Genomic DNA, 23,046 nt, shown 5'->3' on the forward strand with positions numbered 1-23,046 from the left:
ACCAGCTTGCACCTGTAAAAACCAAAACAGTTTCTTTCACCCATTCTGCTCCCTGGTTTACCCCTGAACTCCGCCTGATGAAAACTCGTGCTCGCCAACTTGAAAGACTCCGCAATAAAACGGGTCTCACAGTTCACTCCCAAGCCTACAAGGACCACCTACAACACTACAAAGATGCCCTCTCCCGCGCCCGCTCCGCCTACTACTCTCAAATTATCCACTCTGGCTCCGGAAACCCAAAAGCACTCTTCTCGACAATAAACAAACTCCTCCGCCCCCTGAACACCACCACCCAGTCATTCACAGTAGACAACTGCATCTCCTTGCTCTCTTTCTTCCAACGCAAAATTGACATCTACAACAGCTTGACCACCGCCGCACCCGCTCCCCCTCCAACCACCTGCCCCCCCTTGTCCTGCCATCCCCTGTCTCGGTTCTCCCCAATCTCCCCTACTGACCTCTCTGAACTCCTCATAGGAATGAAAATTGCCACCTGCACTCTTGACCCCATCCCCTCCAGCTTTGTCAAGGCCTCCCTCCCTGCTCTCTCTCCACTTATCATTGCAACAATAAACTCCTCCCTGTCTACAGGCATCGTCCCACCTTCCCTCAAAATTGCTGCTGTTACCCCCATTCTAAAAAAACCTGGTCTAAACCCTGACACCCTAAACAACTTCAGACCCATCTCCAACCTACCCTTTCTGTCAAAAGTTTTGGAACGCGCTGTAGCCACTCAACTCAAACATCACCTCTCTGCCAATAACCTGTATGAAACATTCCAATCTGGATTCCGCTCCAACCACAGTACTGAAACTGCTCTCCTCAAAATCACCAACGACCTTCTCCTCTCCTCTGACGCTGGCAACCTCAACATTCTCGTCCTCCTCGACCTCAGCGCTGCCTTTGACACCATCGATCACACCATCCTCCTCACCCGACTTGAATCCACCTTTAACGTTACCGGCACTGCCCTCTCTTGGATTAAATCATACCTCTCTGACAGACGCCAGTTCATCTCCATCAATAACTGCAAATCCCCCACTGCTCCCCTCCCCCAAGGTGTCCCCCAAGGTTCAGTTCTTGGCCCCCTCCTCTTCATCCTTTACCTGTCCCCCCTCGGTCACTTAATCCGCCGTCATGGTCTCCAATTCCACTGCTTCGCCGATGACATCCAGCTTTTCATCTCCACCAAGTCCGTCTCCACCGACACCCACTCTATCCTGACAAACTGCATCACTGAAATAAAATCCTGGCTTCAAATCAACTTCCTCAAGCTTAACTGTGATAAATCTGAAATAATCATCATTGGCCCAAAAACGCTCACAAAATCCACCCATAACTTTGCCCTCAACATCGACGGTATCCCAGTATCCACCTCCCCTCACATCCGGAATCTTGGCGTCATCTTTGACCAAACCCTTTCCTTCGACAAATACACTAAACAGATCACAAAGTCAGCCTTCTTTCACCTGAAAAACATTGCCCGTCTCCGCTCATCCCTCTCCTCCACGGCTGCAGAAACCCTCATCCACGCCTTCATCACCTCCCGTCTGGACTACTGCAATAGCCTCCTCTATGGTTCACCCTCAAAAATCACCAATAAACTCCAATACATTCAGAACTCCGCTGCCCGTCTACTCACCCATTCCCGGACCCGTGACCACATCACCCCCGTCCTTTACAAGCTTCACTGGCTCCCCATCCCCCAGAGAATCCAGTACAAAATCCTCCTCTTGACATACAAAGCCCTCCATAACCTGGCCCCATCCTACCTGGCTGACCTCCTCTCCAGACACACTCCCACCCGCAACCTCCGCTCTGCTGGTACCAACCTCCTGACCCCCTCCATCCGGACCAAATTCAGATCCTGGGGGGACAGGGCCTTCTCCATCGCTGCTCCCACCCTCTGGAACTCACTACCTCACACCATCAGAGACTCCTCCTCACTCACCACATTCAAAACATCACTAAAGACCCACCTGTTCAACACTGCATTCAACATTCAACCCACAGCATTTAACCCCTGACTATCTCTTCTCCTTCTCCCTCCTTTTGCTTTAAATATTTCCCTATTGATTCTTGTCTTTTTGCAATTGTTGTTTTCATGTATTGTTATGCATTATGTTTTCCACTCTGTCAAAGCGCCTTTGGGCTTCTTGAAAAGCGCTATACAAAATAAATGAATTATTATTATTATGTTCATGCCCCAGAAACACAACAACAACAACAACAACAACAACAACAACAACAACAAACACCACATGCTCACACACAACAACAGATCACGATCACATGTAAGTATTTTTTTATGCAACCCGTGTCCATGACACGACGTCCAACAGATGACACATTGAAACTGGAAGCATGGCATTTGAAGAGCCGAGAAGGGGTCTAACTGGGGAGACTGTGGACATGCCCACACAATCCACACCTCTCATCCAAATGGCAAAAACTGGATGGTACAAACAGCTGGATAAGGTGAGCAACAAACAACAACACTTGATCTCCAACACCACACTCACGTGTGTACAACACCCAACAGAAACTCCAAAAATCACACAACCCACACCTCATCACATCCAACATGGACATAAACCACCCATGTTTGTGCCCCAGAAACACAACAACACAAACAAGCGCGCACATGTTCACGCACATTCATACAACAGGTCACATGTAAGTCATAAAAATAGAACAGAGCAGCCCATCAATGATGTGCTTTGACGTTTATTTGCTTGTGTTTTGCGAAATTAAACACATCCCGCTGACCTCGAAAACCAACACGTGACTGGAAGCAGTTACATTGTGAATAAAAACCTGGTACGTGTCGAGGCTGGAGGTGCCGAGGCTATTAGCTTGAGGAAGCCTTCGGTGAAGTGGGTGAAACGCCACTTAAGACTGGGTCTGCTCTTGCTTATTTGCTCAAATTTGCTGAGTAGATCTAGTTTTACTTTCTGGTTGGAAATGCCTTTTTCTAAAAAAAAATAATAATAATAATAATAATAATATATATATGTATATATATATATATAGAGATGTGTGTGTGTGTATATGTATGTATATATATATATATATATATATATATATATATATATATATATATATATATATATATAAACACACACACATCACTTCTTTTAAATTTTTAGGCATACATAGTTCCAATGACCTGAAGTGGGAGATAAACACCTATCACTGTGTGAAAAAGGCTCAGCAACGGTTTTTCTTACTTAGAAGGTGGTAAAGTTTTGGTGTCGGCCATCCTGTGGTTTATCAGGTTCTATCGCACAGTGATAGAGTGTTCTTTCACTGTTGGTATAGCAGCTCGACGCGGGACGACTGATCCCAACTCGAAAGTATAGTAAAGACTGCTTGTAAAAATGATTGGGTGTGATCTGCCTTCCATCGAGAGCCTATACTCCAGTCGAGTAGTGAAAAGAGCAAAAGCTATCATCAGAGATGAGTTCCACCCAGCCCATGACATTTTTGAACTTCTCCGTTCAAGTAAACATTATTGCTCCATCAAAACCAACTGTAATCGCTTGCACAGCAGCTTTAACCCAAATGCAACCCGCACCCTCAATGAATCTGAGTCTAAAGTTTTGTGAATACCTAAAGCATGGTTATGCATATTTTTCAAACATGCTACATTTCATTTTCTCATTTCATTTCATCACCAAATGGTGTTTTAATGCTCTCTATTCTCAGTTAATGTATTTGTTTTGTCATTTTTTTCAGCACACACTGTCAAACTACTTCTCATTGTATGTGTGTCACAAATATATGACACATTAATTATATATACACAAGTGTGTATATATATATATATATATATATATATATATATATATATATATATATATACACACACACACACACACACACACACACACACACACACACACACACACACACACACACACACACACACACACACATCAGTGCCTTTAGAAATTCTACACCCCCTTTCAAAATTTTCACCTTTTGTTGCCTTGTCGCCTGGAATTAAAATGCATTAAATCAGACTTTTTCCACCTTTATTTACACATCGTAACCCACAACTTCAAAGTGAAAAACAAATTCTACAAATTTCAGAAAATCAATTAAAAATACAAAACTAGGATATATTGGTTGGATAAGTGTCCACCCCCCCCCCCCCCCCCCCCCCCCTGAGTTAATACTTGGTGGATGCATATTTGACAGCAATTAGAGCTGTGAGTCTGTTGGGATGGGTCTCTACCAACTTTGCACACCTTGATTGGGCAATATTTGCCTTTTCTTCTGTACAAAACTGTTCAAGCTCAGTCAAGTTGTGTGGGGAATGTTGATGGACAGCAATATTCAAGTCATGCCACAGATTTTTGATTGGATTTAGGTTGGGGCTCTGATAGGGCCACTCAAGGACATTTATCTTTTTGTTCCTTAGCCACTCCAGGGTAGCTTTGGCTGTGTGTTTCGGGTCGTTGTCATGCTGAAAGGTAAAATTCGGTCCCAATTTCAGCTTTCTTGCAGAGGGCAGCAGGTTTCTTCGGATTTTTCTGTATTTTGCTCCATCCATTTTCCTTTCTATCCTGACAAGAGCCCCAGTCCCTGCTGATGAGAAACATCCCCATAACAAACATGATGCATGGCTTCAGTAGGGATGGTGTCACATGGCATCAGTAGGGATGGTGTTCTTTGGGTGATGTGCTGTGTTGGGTTTGCGCAAAATATAACGTTTTGCATTTAGGCCAAAAAGTTCCATCTTTGATTCGTCAGACCACAAAACGTTTTGCCACATGGCTTCAGAATCTCCAGATTGGTTTTTCCAGTACCTCAAATGGGACTTAAGGTGGGATTTTTTGAGTAATGGCTTCCTTCCTCCCACCCTACCATACAGGCCAGACTTATGGAGTGCTTGGAATATTGGTGTCACATGCAGACAGTAACCAATCTTTGCCATGAAGGCCTGTAGCTCTTTCAAAGTTGCCATTGGCCTCCTGGTGGCCTCTCCCATCAGTCGCCTCCTTGATTGGCATCCAGTTTGGAGGGACGGCCTAATCTAGGCAGGGTATTGGTGGTACTATACGCCTTCCACTTCATGATTGTCTTGACTGTGCTCCAAGGGATATTCAAGGCCTTTGAAATATTTTTATACCCATCCCCTCGTATTAGCCTGGTGTTGGCTTAGCAGTTAGGGTGCTGGCTTGGGATCCTAGGATCCTGGGTTCGAATCCCGGTCAATCGTTGAATTAACACCAGGGGGGTTGGCTCAGCCTGTCATCCTTCTGAGGTCGGCATATTGAGTACCAGTTCACTGGTAATTCCCTGTGTGTCACAATAGGTGACTAACAGGGTTGGCGGCAGGAAGGGCATCCGGCCATAAAACATTGCTTCAAAAAGGGGACCACAGTGCCCAAAAAAGGCCAACCCCTGCTCTGCGGGGAAAAATGGCCTCTAAAGGTGGTTCTTTTTTTTTTCTTCCATCCCCTGATCTGTGCCTTTCCACAATTTTATCTAGGAGGTCTTGTGAAAGTTCCCTGGTGCTCATGGTTGTCTTTGCTGTGAAATGCACTGCCCAGCAGAGAAAACCTACAGGAACAGCTGATTTTATTCTGAAATAATCAGGATCACATCAAGTTAATTGGCATGTGGAGGAGTCTGTTGTGTCGCTCACAGAGGAGGTGTTGGACTTACCACTAGCTTTTGGCCCTCTCATGCAGAAACGTACCAGAGAAACTGCGCCACCAAGCATATAAATTATTACCAATCATGTTGTTTATTTTTCATCGATTTATTTGAATTATTCTACGTTTTGTTTGATTCAACGTGTGATTTAACGGTTGTTTTGATGTAACATCCAGAGGTGTGGTTTCAGTGGTGCAACGGTTTTGATGTACGGTTTAAATTTGAATGGCACGAGTTGTTCCAGAATGGTATTGATTGGTGGTTTCGGTGTCCCCACCCCTTTTTCCCCTTATATAAGGGAGGGTATAGAGTTGTTTTGCTTTACTCTTGAGAAAGGTCAGTGGATGCACGTTTATCCGTGTTGCTGATCGAAACGTCGAGCAGTTGTTTGTTTGCTCATTAAAGGTTGGAGAACTAAAAATGGATTCATTATATTTATATATATATATATATATATATATATATATATATATATATACACACACTCAACCCTCGGCTATCGCGCCTAATTGGTGCCGCCATCGGTGCGCGTTAGCCGAAATTGCGATAGCCGAACTGAAGAACGTATGGTAATAATTCTAATTGGTGCCAGGACCCCCAAGTTGACCACATATTTAACCTATTTTTGCCATTTTTTTTACCAAGTGTTTCTACCATATAAAGAAACATTTACATATAAAGAAACATTAAAACAAGAATCACAATATGTAAATAAAAATAAAATGATAAAAAAAGTACTTTCTTTAACCATTTTATTTACTTTTTGGGGACGATGAGGGGCTTAGATGGTTGGGTAGGTTCCCAGGCTTGGGTGGAGTCTTATTGACCACCCCTACGTGCCTCTAACTCATCCAGGATTGCGTCAGCTGTAGCACCAGAGAAGCCCTCAACGTCAGAGGGCTCGTCAAAGACAGAGGGCTGTGCCTCGTTGCGACGCCGTAAGAATTCGGTGATCTGGCATTGGCGGAGGGAGTTGATGTGGGCGTGATACTGCTCCTCGTAACCTGCCAGTGCCTTATTAATAAAGGAGCACCTTGCTTCGCTGTTATGGTCACGGTTTTGGTAAATACCTCGCACTGTTGACTCATTTATCCCAAATTTCTTTCCAACACTTCGCTTTGTTTCACCATTGTCGATCAACTGCACAATTTCGCATTTCTGAGCGTAAGTTAAGTTCTTCCTCTTCTTGATTTCCCTTGCAGGTGCCGCTGCATTAGGCTGGGCAATGGTGGGGGGTCGGGGTCGGGGTATATCGGCCATTGTTATATCACAAAAAAAAGGTTTAGACACTGCTATTACAGTACATACAGTATTCACTCTGAGGCGACGCGCACTTGAATGGCGCCGGGCGGACAATCACAGTGCTCCTGACATCCTGACGTCACAACCAATCAGCACGTGAATCACCCAACGCTCGGTGATGACGTAGCACCCGGACTGTTTGATTTTTTTTTTTTTCCCCACCATTTCCGGTGCGCTATAGCGCGTATTTGGGGCGCGATAGTCGTGTTTGTGCAGTTTTTTAGGTAGCCGCGATAGCAGATAAACGCGATAGCTGAGTTCGCGATAGCCGAGGGTTGAGTGTGTATATATATATATATATATATATATATATATATATATATATATATATATATATATATATGTATATATATATATATATTGTTACAGACACGACTTTGATGTTAAGATGGGCCGAGCGGAATGGCCGTCGTGTCCGCACAAATTACCCGATTGTACTCGAACGTTGACGAAGCCGCGCCACGCTGGCTCAATAAAGGAAAAGAAGACACACGGCTGGCTTACAATGACATACGACACCAATGTTTCAATTCTCAATTATATTCGTACGGAAAGGTTAGATTACAGGGACGAGAGGTACATCATAGAAAGACAGGCACTTAGACACACTCTTATATTAACCCTAGACAGACGACAGGTAAACGGGACAACGGCTGACTCACACGGGGGTTGATGGCAGGAAAGCGGGTATCGATGGCTCAAGGTGCACTCTTGGCTCAAAGCAGGGTACAGTCCGGTCCAAAGATGCGGGGAGGTCACAGCGCTCGGAGGGGACGTTCTTTCTCAGGCGGGTCTTTCTCTCTCAGCGATCGCAGGCAACGTTCTTTCTCAGGCGGGGCGCATCTGACTCAGCGCTCGCAGGTACCTCTTTCTCCAGCTGGGGGCGCATCTCTTTTCACGTCCGCTAAGTCGCCACGTATATCCGGCGGGGAGTCACACGCCCTCGGCTCGCTAGCGCCGCCCCAGATGGAATCGGTCCGCCCTTCTGATTGGGTGCGGGGGGTTACCAGGCTCCGCCCTTGAGGAGGAGCTGACAGCCAGCCCCTCCGTGGTAACCCCGTGGAGCGCGTGGTCAATGGCGCTAATCGAGCCGGTGTGAGGACGCATCCTCCCCCGCGCCGCCGCCATCTCCTCTGTTGTTGTTGTAATTGTTGGGGAAGAAGATGGAAGGAGGTATGGGAAAGGTCCTAAACTCACTACTGATGCCATATAATCACATTCTGGTGCAACGAAGAGTCAGAATTAATGGAAACGAGTCCTTAACTGACATAGATTAAGAATAACTAGCAAGATGTCCGAAAGTTGTCTACGTGTGGTGCGGTGGACCTGGGCACGACATTTAATGGGGGAATAAGGGGAAGGTCGGCTCTACTGAGTGTTATTTACATGCAATGGGACTAGGGAATGGGGGATTGGGGAAAGTTGGGGAGTATTGGAGAAAATAGGGGAATATTTACAAGCGGATATGGAGGCCAAATTCCATATTCGCAACATTGCACCCTTCTCTACCCTCGGGGCGTCCCGACCCGATAAATTTTTACCTACTTTAGTGTGGCACGCAATGTAGTTCCCTCTACTATTAACTCTACCCTGAGTGCGACAGTTTTACAGATGTTCACAAATGAGTAAATATGTCCCCCTGCGACGTTGCACCCTTCTCCTCACAGAAACACACCCACAGGATAACCGAATCCGGAAAGAATTCGCAAACTAAACATACAGCCGGTAGGGAGCATTATTTACACGACTACGCTGCTATTTACACTACGATCCAGGACCTGTTTTTGGAGGAACACATGCAGATGTTATGCATAGAGAGAGCGCGCTTGCCAACATCGATACACCAACCCACGAGTGCTCTGTGGCCGACGGCCTTTAATAACGTGCAGAGCACCCTTCCCGAGCATCAAAAGCACCACCCCACCACCAATCGGTGCAGTCACCATTGTTCATCGGAATAAAAATAAATTCGACAACCCCTAACCCTGCAGGTGTCTCTTGCTCTTCTTGTGGTGCACTTGGTGTTAACTAAAAGTGGTTCACCTGTATGGCATAGGTGCCACGTTGACCCATAGGTCCATCCCCGGGTGGTGCTTGGCCGCAAACGAACTGCGGTCCATTGTGGGTGGCCACAAACATTGCGGTCCATATGGTGTATCGATCCCGGCAGCAAACAGCGAAAGTGCAGGCCCACAACTGCGCAGCCAGCACCTCTCTCTCCTCTCTCTCTACCCCAAAGCCAGATCCTCGGAGGTGGGAGACAAAAGAAGCAGACAAGTGAGTAAGGTGGTAAGGGCGCAAAAGTGCACGCAATGTAAGGTGATGCACACTGGGGGCACATGGGAACCAGGTGAGACAGGTACGTTCCTATCGTACGCCCCCCCCCCCCCCCCCCACCAGGTAACCTACATGGCCCCTCCCTTACCCCTTACTGTATCCACAAAACACAACACTACCCATAAACATCTACTTTACAAATCAACAAACATCCCTACTGTCTTCCCCGTTCCTCCCATAAACCAAATTCGTCTTCTCTCCCTCCTAACCAATCAAATTTGCCATTTTCAACTCTCATCAAAATTTGCCATCTCCAACTCAACATCATAATTTGCCATTACCAATTCATCATCAGTCCCTCCTAGGGAGGGAGAGATGGAATCACCCCAATGTCTCATCCACGTCGTGATGCGTCTCACAAACCCACACAGCGATTCATCTCCTGCAACAAAACAAAGAAAACACAGGTGTGGAGTCATCATCATCACCACAGGTAAGTGGCTGCGTATGGTGCGACAGGTTCATCAATCCTAACTATCTCCTAAATGACTTTAACAACTTTACACTACCCGGGGTCTTTCTCCGGCCAAACCATTGGCCCTCTTACACTATGGGTTCTAAAAACCAATTCCCATTGGCCAAACTGTGGTGCGCTTCAATTTGGGGTCTCACTCCCCCGATTCATCTCCCGGTGCCCTCGCACAATTTCTGGGCTGTGGCGTGTACCTCTCCCAGTGGGTCTACCCACCTGCACACCTCCACCACTGCAGTTGCCTCCGAGCTTACCTGCTCCTTACTCTAACCTAACTACCTGGGGAAGGCCCTCTGGCGCTCTCCCCACTCAATGCCCTCTCTGGCACTGGGCTGCCCGATCCACACCCGGGATCCTCAGGCACCCACTCACAACTACCGGCTCCCAGAGCCCACCTGCGGCCTCACCTGGCCGACATCCTCACAGTGGTGGAGTGCCCAACCAACTACACACACTAACAGGCTACACGCCCAGCCATTTCCACAACACTAATGCACCCATTCACAACACCATTCTGCAACCGCACCACAGATGCCAATATCCAACCACAATTTACCTGTACCCTCTACCTAACACTTACACTACCCGCCCCGGGTACTCGTGAAAAGGGTCCACTCTTCCCCCATCCACACCTTCGCACCATGCACACCACTCCGTACCACTTACTCCAACTCTCTCCACACACCTGTACTTGCACACCTGTGCTCTCACACCTGGTGCCACCTGCACCCTTCTCTCCCCAAGCGCATTCGCGCTGATCCACACACTCACTACTCATACACTGCTCCACACACCTGTCCAGTTGCACACCTGTGCAATCACACCTGTTCCATCCTCACACACACACGGCATCATCTCAGCTAACTACTCCCTTCTGAAACTTGCGCTTCCCAGTCGTCCCTTTAAACTATTGCGCTCCCACGTCATTATAATCCACACTAATCTACCTGCGTCCCCACTACAGGTATCAGTCACTAACTAAACTTAACGTTACCTAATGTCAATCTCTTCTAGATCCCTACAATATAACCTAACCCACCCGGGCTAGTTTTCACTGCCATACACCCCATAAACTATTGCTCCTTTGCCCCCACACATGGGAAGGGTGGCAGGGATGCCATCCCACCACATCGGGGGTCTCTCACTACCAATTTTGCACATCAAATTTCAACAAATCAAAAATTTGCCAATCACTACCCATCATCTGCCAATCACTACTGCCAATCCCTTGCCAATCATCAAATTTTGTTTTTCTCTAATTTTGGGGCCAAAACACTAACCTCATCACCCAGTCTACTCACTAATACCTCTCGGTGCGCCAATCCCTGTCCAAAGCCCGGCTGCGTAAAGCCAAGCAATGGATGCTGGTTGTTTTGTGCCAGCGGCTGGATGCGTCCGGCACTCGGTGCAGGGACGGGGGCTTACCCGGGCCGAGATCCCACGCATCACCTCGGCGTGGAGCCATCCAATGTCCCGATCTCGACCTGCCGGCACGTCTCAACAAAACGTGGTCGCCATAACGACCCTTCCTATCGGGCTGCCAGCTCCGCCCAGTGGAGCCTGGACGCGGCCGTTCAAAGCGAGGCCCAGCACGCACCGAGGGCCCGATTCGGCTATAAGTCGTTCTCAACTCTACCCCATCTAACGTCGATGCTTCACCTGGACGCTTACACCCCGCAGCCCGTTCCTTGCTCACACATCCCGCCGTGCCCATGCTCCTCGTACCTTTCCTTACACACCCAGGTACACCCATTCCACTCACAGCCTTGGTCACACACCTGACCACCGAACACTTTGGCACACATTCGTTGGTCGCACACCTCACCAAAACACCTCTTCGCGCCCCCTCCTCAGTCACCTCCTCTGTGACAATCACAGGTGTGCTCTCATTCGCACACCCAACCACGTGCCTCACCACCAACTCCAGCGTGCATTCCCACTCACGCTCTACCATTCTAGGTGTGCATCCTTCCATCCCAGGTGTACATCCTCGCTCACCTGTCACAACCAACTCACTCTCCTTGTCACTCTCACTACTCTCACCTCCATTCTTGACAACGCACTCACCCTTACTCTTGACAGCACACTCTTTCCCCATGCACCTGTCCGTCACACACCTTTCTCGCGCACACTCCTGCGCACACTCTCCCGTCACACCCTCTGTAACACTCACCACAGGTGGACACTCTTCCTTACTTCTGACAGCGCACTCTTTCCTCATGCACCTGTCCGTCACACACCTTTCTCGCGCACACTCTCCCGTCACACCCTCTGCAACACTCACCACACCGCGCTTCCACGTGCTCCCTCGCACACGCGCTACGACCGACTCACTCTCGCCAGCACCCTCACTACTCCTTGGCACGCACTTTTTCCTCACACACCCCAGAGTCGGACTTTCTCGCTCACCTCCTTTTTCGCACACCAGACCTGTCGCACACTTCACCAACGGCCTCTCACGAACACCCGGGTCTATCTCGACCCCCAAGCTTATTAAATCTCCTGGCGCATCATACGCACGACCATATTGGTCACCACTTACACCGGGTCCTCTTCCTCTTCGCTTCTCCTCCATCACCTGCGAATCCCTCATCCGGTTAATGAGCACATCATCACGATCCAAACACAGACTTTGGACCAATTCTTTTATCTCCTCTTTTATCTCTTTCTTATCCCCTCTCCGTCGCTTCTTAATTTCACTCATCCCTTCTTCCACTTCTTCTAGTTTCTGCTTCACCTCTTTCATTCCCCGGTACGTCTCCTCAAGCTCGTCCTCTAAGGCTACCTTGACCGTTTCCAGGTGCGTCCTCACCTGCCGGTCCTTCGTCTCCATTACCTCTACCACCTCGTCCAACCTCGTTGTCAGTCCCTCACGTACCATCTGACATTCCCTCTTCGTCGCTATCAAGTCGTCTTTTAGTTCTTTCTGTGTCACTTTTAACCCTCCTAATACCGCAGTGTTCCTTTGAACCTGCTCCATTAGTTCTTTTTGTCCCTCCGTCAGCTGTTCCACCTCCTGCGTCAGGACCTCTATGCCCCCTTGTAACTTTACCGTCCCCTTTCTCACCTCCTTCTCCATGTGCTCCTTACAGTGCCTCACCTCCTCGCGCACTCCTGGGACCCTTTCGCCCAACCCGCGGTCTCTGTCCCTCTGCTCCCTTGCCTCTCTATCGGCCCTCATTCCGTTCGTTGTTTCTTCAATTTGGTTTCCCAATCGCTCACCCTGAGCATCCATCCGGTTCCCCATTACCCCCATTTGGTCCTCCAATCGCTCACCCTGAGCATCCATCCGGTTCCCCAACCTGTTTGCCATTTCTTCATTATTCTGGGCCATAAGGGCCTTCATTTGTATAAAAAACAAGTTCCAATCCACCGGGGGCGCTGCCACGGTCGCCGGCGCGGTGACCAGCGAGGCGCCATTTTGCGTGCTTGCTACCCTCACTGTTTCGCTCTCCTCACGTGTCTCAATTTGGTCCTGGACCGACCCTGCTTCACTCTCCCCTACCGGACCCCAGCCGTCTTGATCCGCCATAGCGCGACTTGCAAAATTCGAGTTTCGTAAAACAAATCCAAATTTATTTTTTTTTTTTCGTTATAATTTCGGCGAGCGCAGTAACCGCGGGACCGCGCTCCGAATCGATTTTGTCGAGCGCAGTACGCGCTCCGAATCGATTTTCCCTCCCAAAATTTGGGCCTAACTAATTTAGTCCCGGGTCCGAATCTCACTCCTCGACACCAATTGTTACCGTACTAACACAATTGGTGTCCAAAATTTGGGCTAAATAAATTTAGTCCCAGGTTCGAATCCAACTCCTGACAACCAATTGTTACAGACACGACTTTGATGTTAAGATGGGCCGAGCGGAATGGCCGTCGTGTCCGCACAAATTACCCGATTGTACTCGAACGTTGACGAAGCCGCGCCACGCTGGCTCAATAAAGGAAAAGAAGACACACGGCTGGCTTACAATGACATACGACACCAATGTTTCAATTCTCAATTATATTCGTACGGAAAGGTTAGATTACAGGGACGAGAGGTACATCATAGAAAGACAGGCACTTAGACACACTCTTATATTAACCCTAGACAGACGACAGGTAAACGGGACAACGGCTGACTCACACGGGGGTTGATGGCAGGAAAGCGGGTATCGATGGCTCAAGGTGCACTCTTGGCTCAAAGCAGGGTACAGTCCGGTCCAAAGATGCGGGAAGGTCACAGCGCTCGGAGGGGACGTTCTTTCTCAGGCGGGTCTTTCTCTCTCAGCGATCGCAGGCAACGTTCTTTCTCAGGCGGGGCGCATCTGACTCAGCGCTCGCAGGTACCTCTTTCTCCAGCTGGGGGCGCATCTCTTTTCACGTCCGCTAAGTCGCCACGTATATCCGGCGGGGAGTCACACGCCCTCGGCTCGCTAGCGCCGCCCCAGATGGAATCGGTCCGCCCTTCTGATTGGGTGCGGGGGGTTACCAGGCTCCGCCCTTGAGGAGGAGCTGACAGCCAGCCCCTCCGTGGTAACCCCGTGGAGCGCGTGGTCAATGGCGCTAATCGAGCCGGTGTGAGGACGCATCCTCCCCCGCGCCGCCGCCATCTCCTCTGTTGTTGTTGTAATTGTTGGGGAAGAAGATGGAAGGAGGTATGGGAAAGGTCCTAAACTCACTACTGATGCCATATAATCACATTCTGGTGCAACGAAGAGTCAGAATTAATGGAAACGAGTCCTTAACTGACATAGATTAAGAATAACTAGCAAGATGTCCGAAAGTTGTCTACGTGTGGTGCGGTGGACCTGGGCACGACATTTAATGGGGGAATAAGGGGAAGGTCGGCTCTACTGAGTGTTATTTACATGCAATGGGACTAGGGAATGGGGGATTGGGGAAAGTTGGGGAGTATTGGAGAAAATAGGGGAATATTTACAAGCGGATATGGAGGCCAAATTCCATATTCGCAACAATATATATATATATATATATATATATATATATATATATATGTATATATATACATATATATATATATATATATATATATATATATATATATATATATATACATATATATATATATATATATATATACATATATATATATATATATATATATATATATATATATATATATATGTGTGTGTGTGTGTATTATATATATTATATCACACACATACTACATAATACAGGGTGTCCATGAAGTACTTGTGCATCTTTTAACCTTTATAACTTTTGATGGACACATAATATAAACAAACAAGAAAAAGAGCAATCAGAGATTGCAAACCCTCGCCAGGATGTATTTTCAGTGGTTTTTAAGGCTTTTGTGTTGAAACAAATATGGCGGCCGAACCACGTGACCGATGACTTTATCGTGACCGATAAATCATTATTTTTTCCTTCCACCAATTTATGCCTACATGACGCTCAAGAAATTTCATCTTGATCGGATGAAGTTTTGTACTTGTCGAATTATGACGTCATAATGGAGGCACCTATGACATCATTCACATATTTTATTCCCCATGGAGAGTTCTTTACAGTGAGCCATGTCTCAATTTTTTCTATTCAGCGCTTTCTGAGATATAGAGGTGCAAAGTTTTTCGGTTTTTCCAAGATGGCGGCCGAACCACGTGACCTATGACGTCGTAGTTATCATTAAAAAATGATACAAGTGGAGTTGCACCTATGGTGAAAATTTCCTGTCGATCGGACCAACGGTTGCAGAGAAAATCATATTTATTCTGTGTGGACAAACAGACAAACGGACTCAAATGCAATACCCTCTCCTCAGGCGAGGGTAACTGAATGGTGCATGAAAGGAAAATTCATAAAGTAAATTTGTTTTTTTAATCAATACAGTTCAAATGTTTAGGCTTCAGCATACCTGCTATCTTTCGTAATACATCCTTCAATCCGATTTATCCAACTTGGTGAAAACTTTCTCCAGTTGCTCCTGAGTTATTTCAAAAAATGCATTTATAATCTTAGCCTGAAGTTCATATGAAGAATGTGCTTTTGATAAATACACACCAGTTTTACATGCTCCCATAAAATGTCGTCCAATTGGGACAGGTCAGGAGAACGAGTTGTCTAAGCAATTGGTCCAGAACTACTGATTACTGATCCACTTGTCTGGAAGACATCATTCAAGAACTGTCGCACATTCGAAGCAGAGTGACAAGGAGCCAAGTCTTGCTGGTACAATGTGATATGAGGAAGATTTAATCGTCATAGTTTGGGAACCAAATGTGGTAACTGTAGTGGTTGACTTTACCACCAATGTAGAAGTTGCCTCATCAGAAATGCCAACTCGTCAAGAGACCCAGGGGAATTGGGGGTTTAATACTGGCAATAACAACAATATTGATAAAAACATTAACAAGACTTGATGCGTTCATGCACCATTTATAGTTTGTTTCTATCATTTGTACATCAAAAGTTTTAAAAGTTGCACAGGACTTTCTGGACACCCTGTATATATACATTATATGTAAAATTGTTATTGTTAATGTAATTTTACATGATTTACTAGGATTAAACACATTTTCTATATGGGATTTGAATCCTGCTTTCCCTGCATCATGAGCTAGGAGCTCTAATGGGGAAAACTAACAAGCCAACTCTGAATCTCTTGAACAGGAATTTAATCTCTTTAGGTTTTTAATTATTAAGAGATGTAATAGGATTCCTGGAAAATGTGTACAGACGGAAAGTTTGAATGCCTGTGCGTGACTAGCTATTTGTGCTGTTTAGAACCTGCACAAACCCAACTAAAAAGAATCATTTGAGCTTGAGAGAGTTGCAAAAAATTTGTGAAAAACTAATCTTAGTGACCTGCTGCATATTAGAGGTGGAGGGATAGGTGGTATGGTAAATTGAGAAATCCTCGCCCTTCCATGAGCCTCAATGTTGTATAGAGAAATAAAATGGGAAGTTTCCGAACTGAAATTTTAGCAAGCACAGTGTTCCGAGCATGTGGGCTTAGCCTGAATATCCCGGGTAGTTGAGGTTAGAATTGCACACAGGGCTTTCATCTGTGCCCTTGGCTTGGTCATCGTTTTAATTCCTGCTAAACGTTCCCACCGATCACTTCGCTTCGCTGGTGTGGGTTTAATCAAAAGACAGCATGTTGTACTTCACAAATTTATTGCATGTGAATCTCAATGAAGATGATCTTACAGAACACGCAGTTGTTGTTTTTGTTGTTGTTGTTGTTGTTGTTGTTGCTGCTGGTGTCATCCTATAGGATTGGGGGAAAGTTCGATTTTATAAAGAGAGAGAGATGGAGAGGATAATAACTGAAATTTTGGGGATACATGAACTTAGATGGACAATTTCAATCTGACGATTACAAATTGTTATTTTCTGGTCACGAAACTTGTAAAATAAACGGAGTGACAGTGATTTGCAATAAGATGGCAGAGTCCGTACTGGGACACAACCCAATCAATGATAGGTTAATATCAGTGAGGTTGAAAGAACAACCAGTGATCACCATCATTACTCAGATATATGCTCTAGCTTCTGCAGCAGATTGAGAAAATGTGGAGCAGTTTTATGGAAAGTTGCAGGAACTGGTAGAACAGGTGCCTAAAGGAGATGTTTTAATTATTATGGGAGACTGCAATGCAAATATTGGAGAAGCAGGAGCACCAGGGATTACAGGAAAGCACGGACTTGGTATCCAAAATGGGCCAGGGAAGCGAATGTTGGATTTCTGTGTGGAGAATGCTCTCATCATTGCAAAAACATGGTTCAAACAAAACAGCACTCGGTAGAATGCATACCTCCACCAGGCTGAACATTTTACGTTTTGTATCCACTGATAATCGGATCTGATCGAACCTCCATTATCTAATCGGCTTATTGTCACCTACCCAACTCCTCCACTACGTTTTTGTCATAAGCTGTCCATATTTTTGTGGACATATCGTTTTGTTGAAATATCGTGCTATGTATTGCTTTTGGCCCTATGTCTCAATAATGAAGAATCACTTAAAATTTTTATTAAACATTTTCGTATCGGGATCCAAATCCTGATATTCACCAAAATGTAATCAATTCGTCCTTGTCAAACACGCAACATGTCCACCAACCTTCGGCCGAATCTGTCCTTAACTTTTTGAGACATCCAACTCACCTACAAACAGACAGGGGTGCACCTTGGGTGTTGGAGATAACATCCCAAGCGCAGACTGTACACATGAACTTCACCTGATGGACAACATATAAATCAGATTGACTACATTCTAATCAACAGAAAGTGAGGATGTGCTGTGTAATATGCCACTACTCTACCATGTGCAGACTGAGACAGATCATGAACTCCTTATGGCAAAACGACAAGTCAAATCGAGAAAATACTCTAAACTGTGAGTGGTTGGAAGTCCATTCTTTCCAGACATTCCTTGATACCAGGTTTTACTGCTTGCTGTCTCCGAGTATGGTTGCTTGAGTGTGTGGGCAGCAGCTCCTACACGACAAACACATTTGTGTACCCAGATGTTTGCATGTCACGTGTGAGTGGCCACCCTCAGCCATGACGGGCAACACACAGTGCCAATATTTAATTTAATATTATCATATTGTTTTATTTACCCAGCTTTTGTAGAGCACCTACCTATATATACACCACTATGTAGGTTATTCCATTTGAAAATTTAAGCAATTAAATGTTATTGTTGGTATTGTATTCTAAAATACCTTGCATGTTTAATTCTAACCTTTTGAGTTGTACCATACTTGCATTTGTATAATTTAAAACGTAATTGCTCCAATGACAGGCTGATGTCTGACTCGATTTTTATTTAGCAACCCTTTTTATTTTTAATATTTTTAATTGCATCCTCTGTTGTGAATTCGTCCCACATGGATATTGTGATATTTTAATGACGCCTTGTGTTGTGGTGAGTCGATCTGGCCTGACAGGTTCTGATGTAGTGGATTTTTTTTAACTCTCCAGCCCCACCCACAAATAATCCTCATCTTTTCAATTATTGTACAAGTTTAGCTTGCTCTCTTGCATTTCATTTTGCTCTGAAATGTTCGTGCAGCCTCGCCATCCATTAATGCTGAATTTGATTCACTGTACTTTTCGTTATTGTGCATTCTCTTGTTCTTATCTTTGGCTTGGAATAATGTTTTCGGACTGTGAAACATTGCTAAAATAATAGTAATAACCACCATTTGCCCCAGAATTTTGCTTTGGTGATTGTGTATATATGTGTATATATATTGTTGCGGTCCGCGGATTAGGATGTTATTTTTACCGAGCGGAGGTATAACCGCGGCCGAACAGTTGTTCCCCGACTAAACCAGATCTACCCAAACGTTGGCCGTATCGCGCCACCGCTATTCAATCGGGAAAAGACTAAGACGACACGGATGTGAAGAAAAGGAAGACGAAGGCAAAGAAAGGTTTGAAATACGATTACTATTTATTACTATTTACAGGCTCAAAGTAACCAAGGAGAAGGAAAGATAATAAAATAATATACAGAAGCTTTTAGAGACACAGGGAAAATACTAGCTTATCTAACAGGCTTACTTACTACCCAGGACCGAACAAACAAAGACGACTCACACGGGGAATGATGATAGGAATTGGCTGGAAGGAGGTGTGTGGCTGGAGGGGGAGGACGGCACGGAGCTGGCTGGAGCTTGATCCCGCACGGGACGTCGGGCTGGACCTCGACGGCCGCTGATGCCACCGAGCCTGTCGTGTGCGCGGGATCACGGGTCGGAGCTGCTTGGTGGAGCCGACGCGCTGGTGGGGGGTCTGGCGTGACGGCTTCTCTCCTCTCTCTTTCTTGGTCCAACCACTCTTTCTCCACCGACAACTCAACGCAACCACTCAACGCAACCACTGACCACCCCTGACGACCAACTCAGCTCTTGTCATGGACCTCTCTACGCGCTCTGTTCTGACGACCCAGCTCTTTCCTTGGACTCATCTCTCCTGGGGGCGTCTCTCATGGGCTATATATCGCCCCACCCTTGAACCTTTGCGAACCTCCCCGATCGCTCTTCCTCCGCCCTCTCAAACCAAACCCCTCGTGCTCGGTTGGTTGTTCGGAGCTGGCTCACTCCTCCCCTCTATGACGAGGTGGAGACACGCCCTTCTTTCCCAACCCTGCCTCGTGGCCAATGGTGGTTGAAGAAAACCGCCCAAAATGCAGTTGGCCATTGAAATGAAATGAAAGGGGATCTACTCTTATTTCACTTGGTGCAATGGAGTATTTAAATTAATGGGAGACACAGCCTTACCCTAAGACACATAATAAGATATAAGCTACTGAACAAGGGTTTTATCGTGTCCTGCAATGTGGTGTTTATGGAATAACTACCGAGACGCCCTTTGACCTTCACACTACGGAGGTATTTACAAGGAATCATTACATTTTACAGAGGGTGATATTTACAACAATTTACTATACAATACAACACAATAAAAAAACACAATCCTCATATCCGCAACAATATATATATATATTGCTAGCCGAAAGCACCCAGCGTTGCCCGGGTTCTTTTTGAATGAATTTACTACTATAATTCAGCTTTTACTCGCGGCCATAGAAGATTGACTACTATAATTTAGCTCAGCTTTTAATTGCGAAATGGGCCCAGCCCGGCCGAAGCAGCCTCACCACCTAGCCTATAACCTTCCCGGGGCCCGTCCCGACATTTTTGGTTCTTTTTTAATGAATTTACTCCTATAATTCAGCTTTTACTCGTGGCCGTAGAAAATTGAGGACTATAATTCAGCTCAGCTTTTAATTGCGAAATGGGCCCAGCCCGGCCGAAGCTGCCTCGACCGGCCTCGCCACCTAGTCTAAAACCTTCCCGGGGCCCGTCCTGACATTTTTTTGTATTAGAGGTTTCCTCCTCTAATTTCCTCCTCGTTCACCGTTCAGGAGATTAGTTTGCGCAGACAAACAAACAAATAAAGAAACAAAAACTTTCTTTTATATATATATATATATATATATATATATATATATATATATATATATATATATATATATATATATATATATATATATATATATATATATATATAAAAATATATATATATATAAATATATATATATATATATATATATATATATATATATATATATATATATATATATATATATATATATATATATATATATATACCGTAAATTTCGGACTATTGAGCGCATCGTTATATAAGCCGCATCCCCTAATTTTTTTTTAAAACTGGAATTTAAACACACACAAGCCGCACTGGTTTATAAGCCGCAACCATTTATTAACCACAAAAAGTGAGAAACTCGACAGCCACAGAAACTTGTCAGACGCGCGCAAAGCACAAATTCAATCACGGTTGCCTTTTTTGTGTACAGTCCGATTGAGAGGTAGGTCAAAGGTCAGAGGGACCTCATCCATATTAATTATGTCCTGCGGAGCAATGACGTTCTCTGCTATTTTCTCCTGCGTGTAGTTCCGAAAGTTTGCGATTTTTTCTTCGAAGTCAGGAGGGAGTTGTTGACAGAGAGTCGTTCGTGCTCTGACAGAAAGACCTTTGCGTTTCATAAATCTGAAACACCATGACTGCCCGCCCTGAAATTCTTCTATTTTCTTTTCTGCAGCGATCGATCTTGCTTTGAGTCTAATCTGAACAGTAGAAACACCCCGACCATCCACTCTCTGTGTGTTAACCCAGTCTTCAAGTTCGTCTTCCAGTTCGGGCCATCGGCATTTCCTACCTCTGAAAGCCTTTGTTGACTTTTTGCAGCGAGAAAGTTCGTCCCTCTGCTTTCTCCAACGTCTGATCATGGATTCATTCACTCCAAGTTTATGAAAATTCCATAAACAAGCCGCATCGTTATTTTAGCCGCAGAGGTCAAAGTTGAGGGAAAAAGTTGCGGCTAATAGTCCGAATTTTACGGTACTCAGAGGCAAAAGTTATTGTGACATGGAATATTTTCATTGGTAATCTTGTGAATGAATTTTTGGATTTGAACCAGAGAAAGAGTTTGTTAAAATGGTCGAAGAAACGCAACCAAGCAGTTGTTGTTCGAATTGCACGAAATTTGCAAGAAGCATGACAAATTCGAGAAAAATGGCCAGCAATGTTCACTTCAAAAGGCCAGACAACCAGACGCTTATCATTTCCACTCAATGCAGTCTTAAGAAGTGCAGAAGTCAGAAAAACACCTCTATTCATCATTCTGGAACAAGTTCGACATGCCATGCCTCGGGGAAAATGACTGATGGAGAGCTATAGGTATGCTTCAGTCTGGTACCTCGCAGCGTGACGTTGCTCGTCGATACAACGTCCATAGAAACACCATTTGGCACTTATGGCGACGTTTTCAGCAAAACAATCAAGTTATAGACCGTCCCTGTAGTGGCCGCCCACCAGTAACGACGCCATGTCAAGACCGATGCATTCGAACCACGCACCTCCGATACAGGTTCCAGCCAGCAACCCTTGCAGCCCGTACCATACCTGGCAACAGAGGTGCATCTGCGAGAACAGTTCGACGACGTCCACGCGTCTACGGCATCCTTGCAAGACGCCCAGCCCGACGGCCAATTCTAACGCCAGAACATCGACGTCGACGTCTCCAGTGGAGCAGACCACACGTTGCTCGAGTTGTACAGCTGTATCTTAATCAGAACAATGTTAATGTGTTACCCTGGGCCGCAAGATCCCCTAATTTGTCACCAATTGAACACGTCTGGGATGAAATGGAGCGACGTTTACGACGTCATCCGAATCCCCCCCAACAACGCTGCAGGAACTCCGCCAAATCCTTCCTCGGATATGGAATGATCTTCCCCAGGACTTTCATCGACGTTTAGTGGCCTCAATGAGGCGAAGGTGCCAGGCCTGCATCAATGCACAAGGTGGACACACTCGCTACTGACCGTGTGAACTTGCTTGTGAACCCCCTCTTGTGTTGTGGTTCATTTGCATATGCCAGGTGTGCTGTTCTTATGGACTGTTGATCGTTACCATACCTTGAAACATTTGTCTTTCCATGTAATAACATTTCATTCGCGGCAGTAAAAGTTTAACACTGATTCTGTTTGTTGTTTGTGTGTCACAATAACTTTTGCCTTTGAGTATATATATATATATATATATATATATATATATATATATATATATATACATACATACACAGTGTATATCAGGATTCCACACCCCCTTTCAACATTTTCACCTTTTGTTGCCTTGTGGCCTGGAATTAAATTGCAGTCTGCACATCAGACTTTTCCCACCTTTATTTACACATCGA

At 45.5% G+C, this 23,046-nt stretch overlaps 1 protein-coding gene across 6 annotated transcripts in view; it reads left to right on the top strand.

Annotated features, from left to right (window-relative positions):
• Positions 1–23,046, top strand: part of LOC137432279 (apoptosis-stimulating of p53 protein 1) — a 148,399-nt gene that overhangs the window by 50,740 nt on the left and 74,613 nt on the right. Inside the window, exon 1 of one of the 6 annotated variants that reach the window (XM_068124106.2) lies at positions 2,343–2,478. The exons of the other annotated variants lie outside the window; for them this stretch is intronic. Within the exon in view, the coding sequence (XP_067980207.2) occupies positions 2,365–2,478 (114 nt within the window). The 5' untranslated portion in view covers positions 2,343–2,364. Of the gene's footprint in view, positions 1–2,342; positions 2,479–23,046 lie in introns of those variants that run through there. 6 annotated transcript variants of the gene reach the window in all.

Source organism: Myxine glutinosa, chromosome 1 (genome assembly GCF_964187855.1).
Source record: "Myxine glutinosa chromosome 1, kmMyxGlut1.1, whole genome shotgun sequence".
Lineage (NCBI taxonomy): Eukaryota > Metazoa > Chordata > Myxini > Myxiniformes > Myxinidae > Myxine > Myxine glutinosa.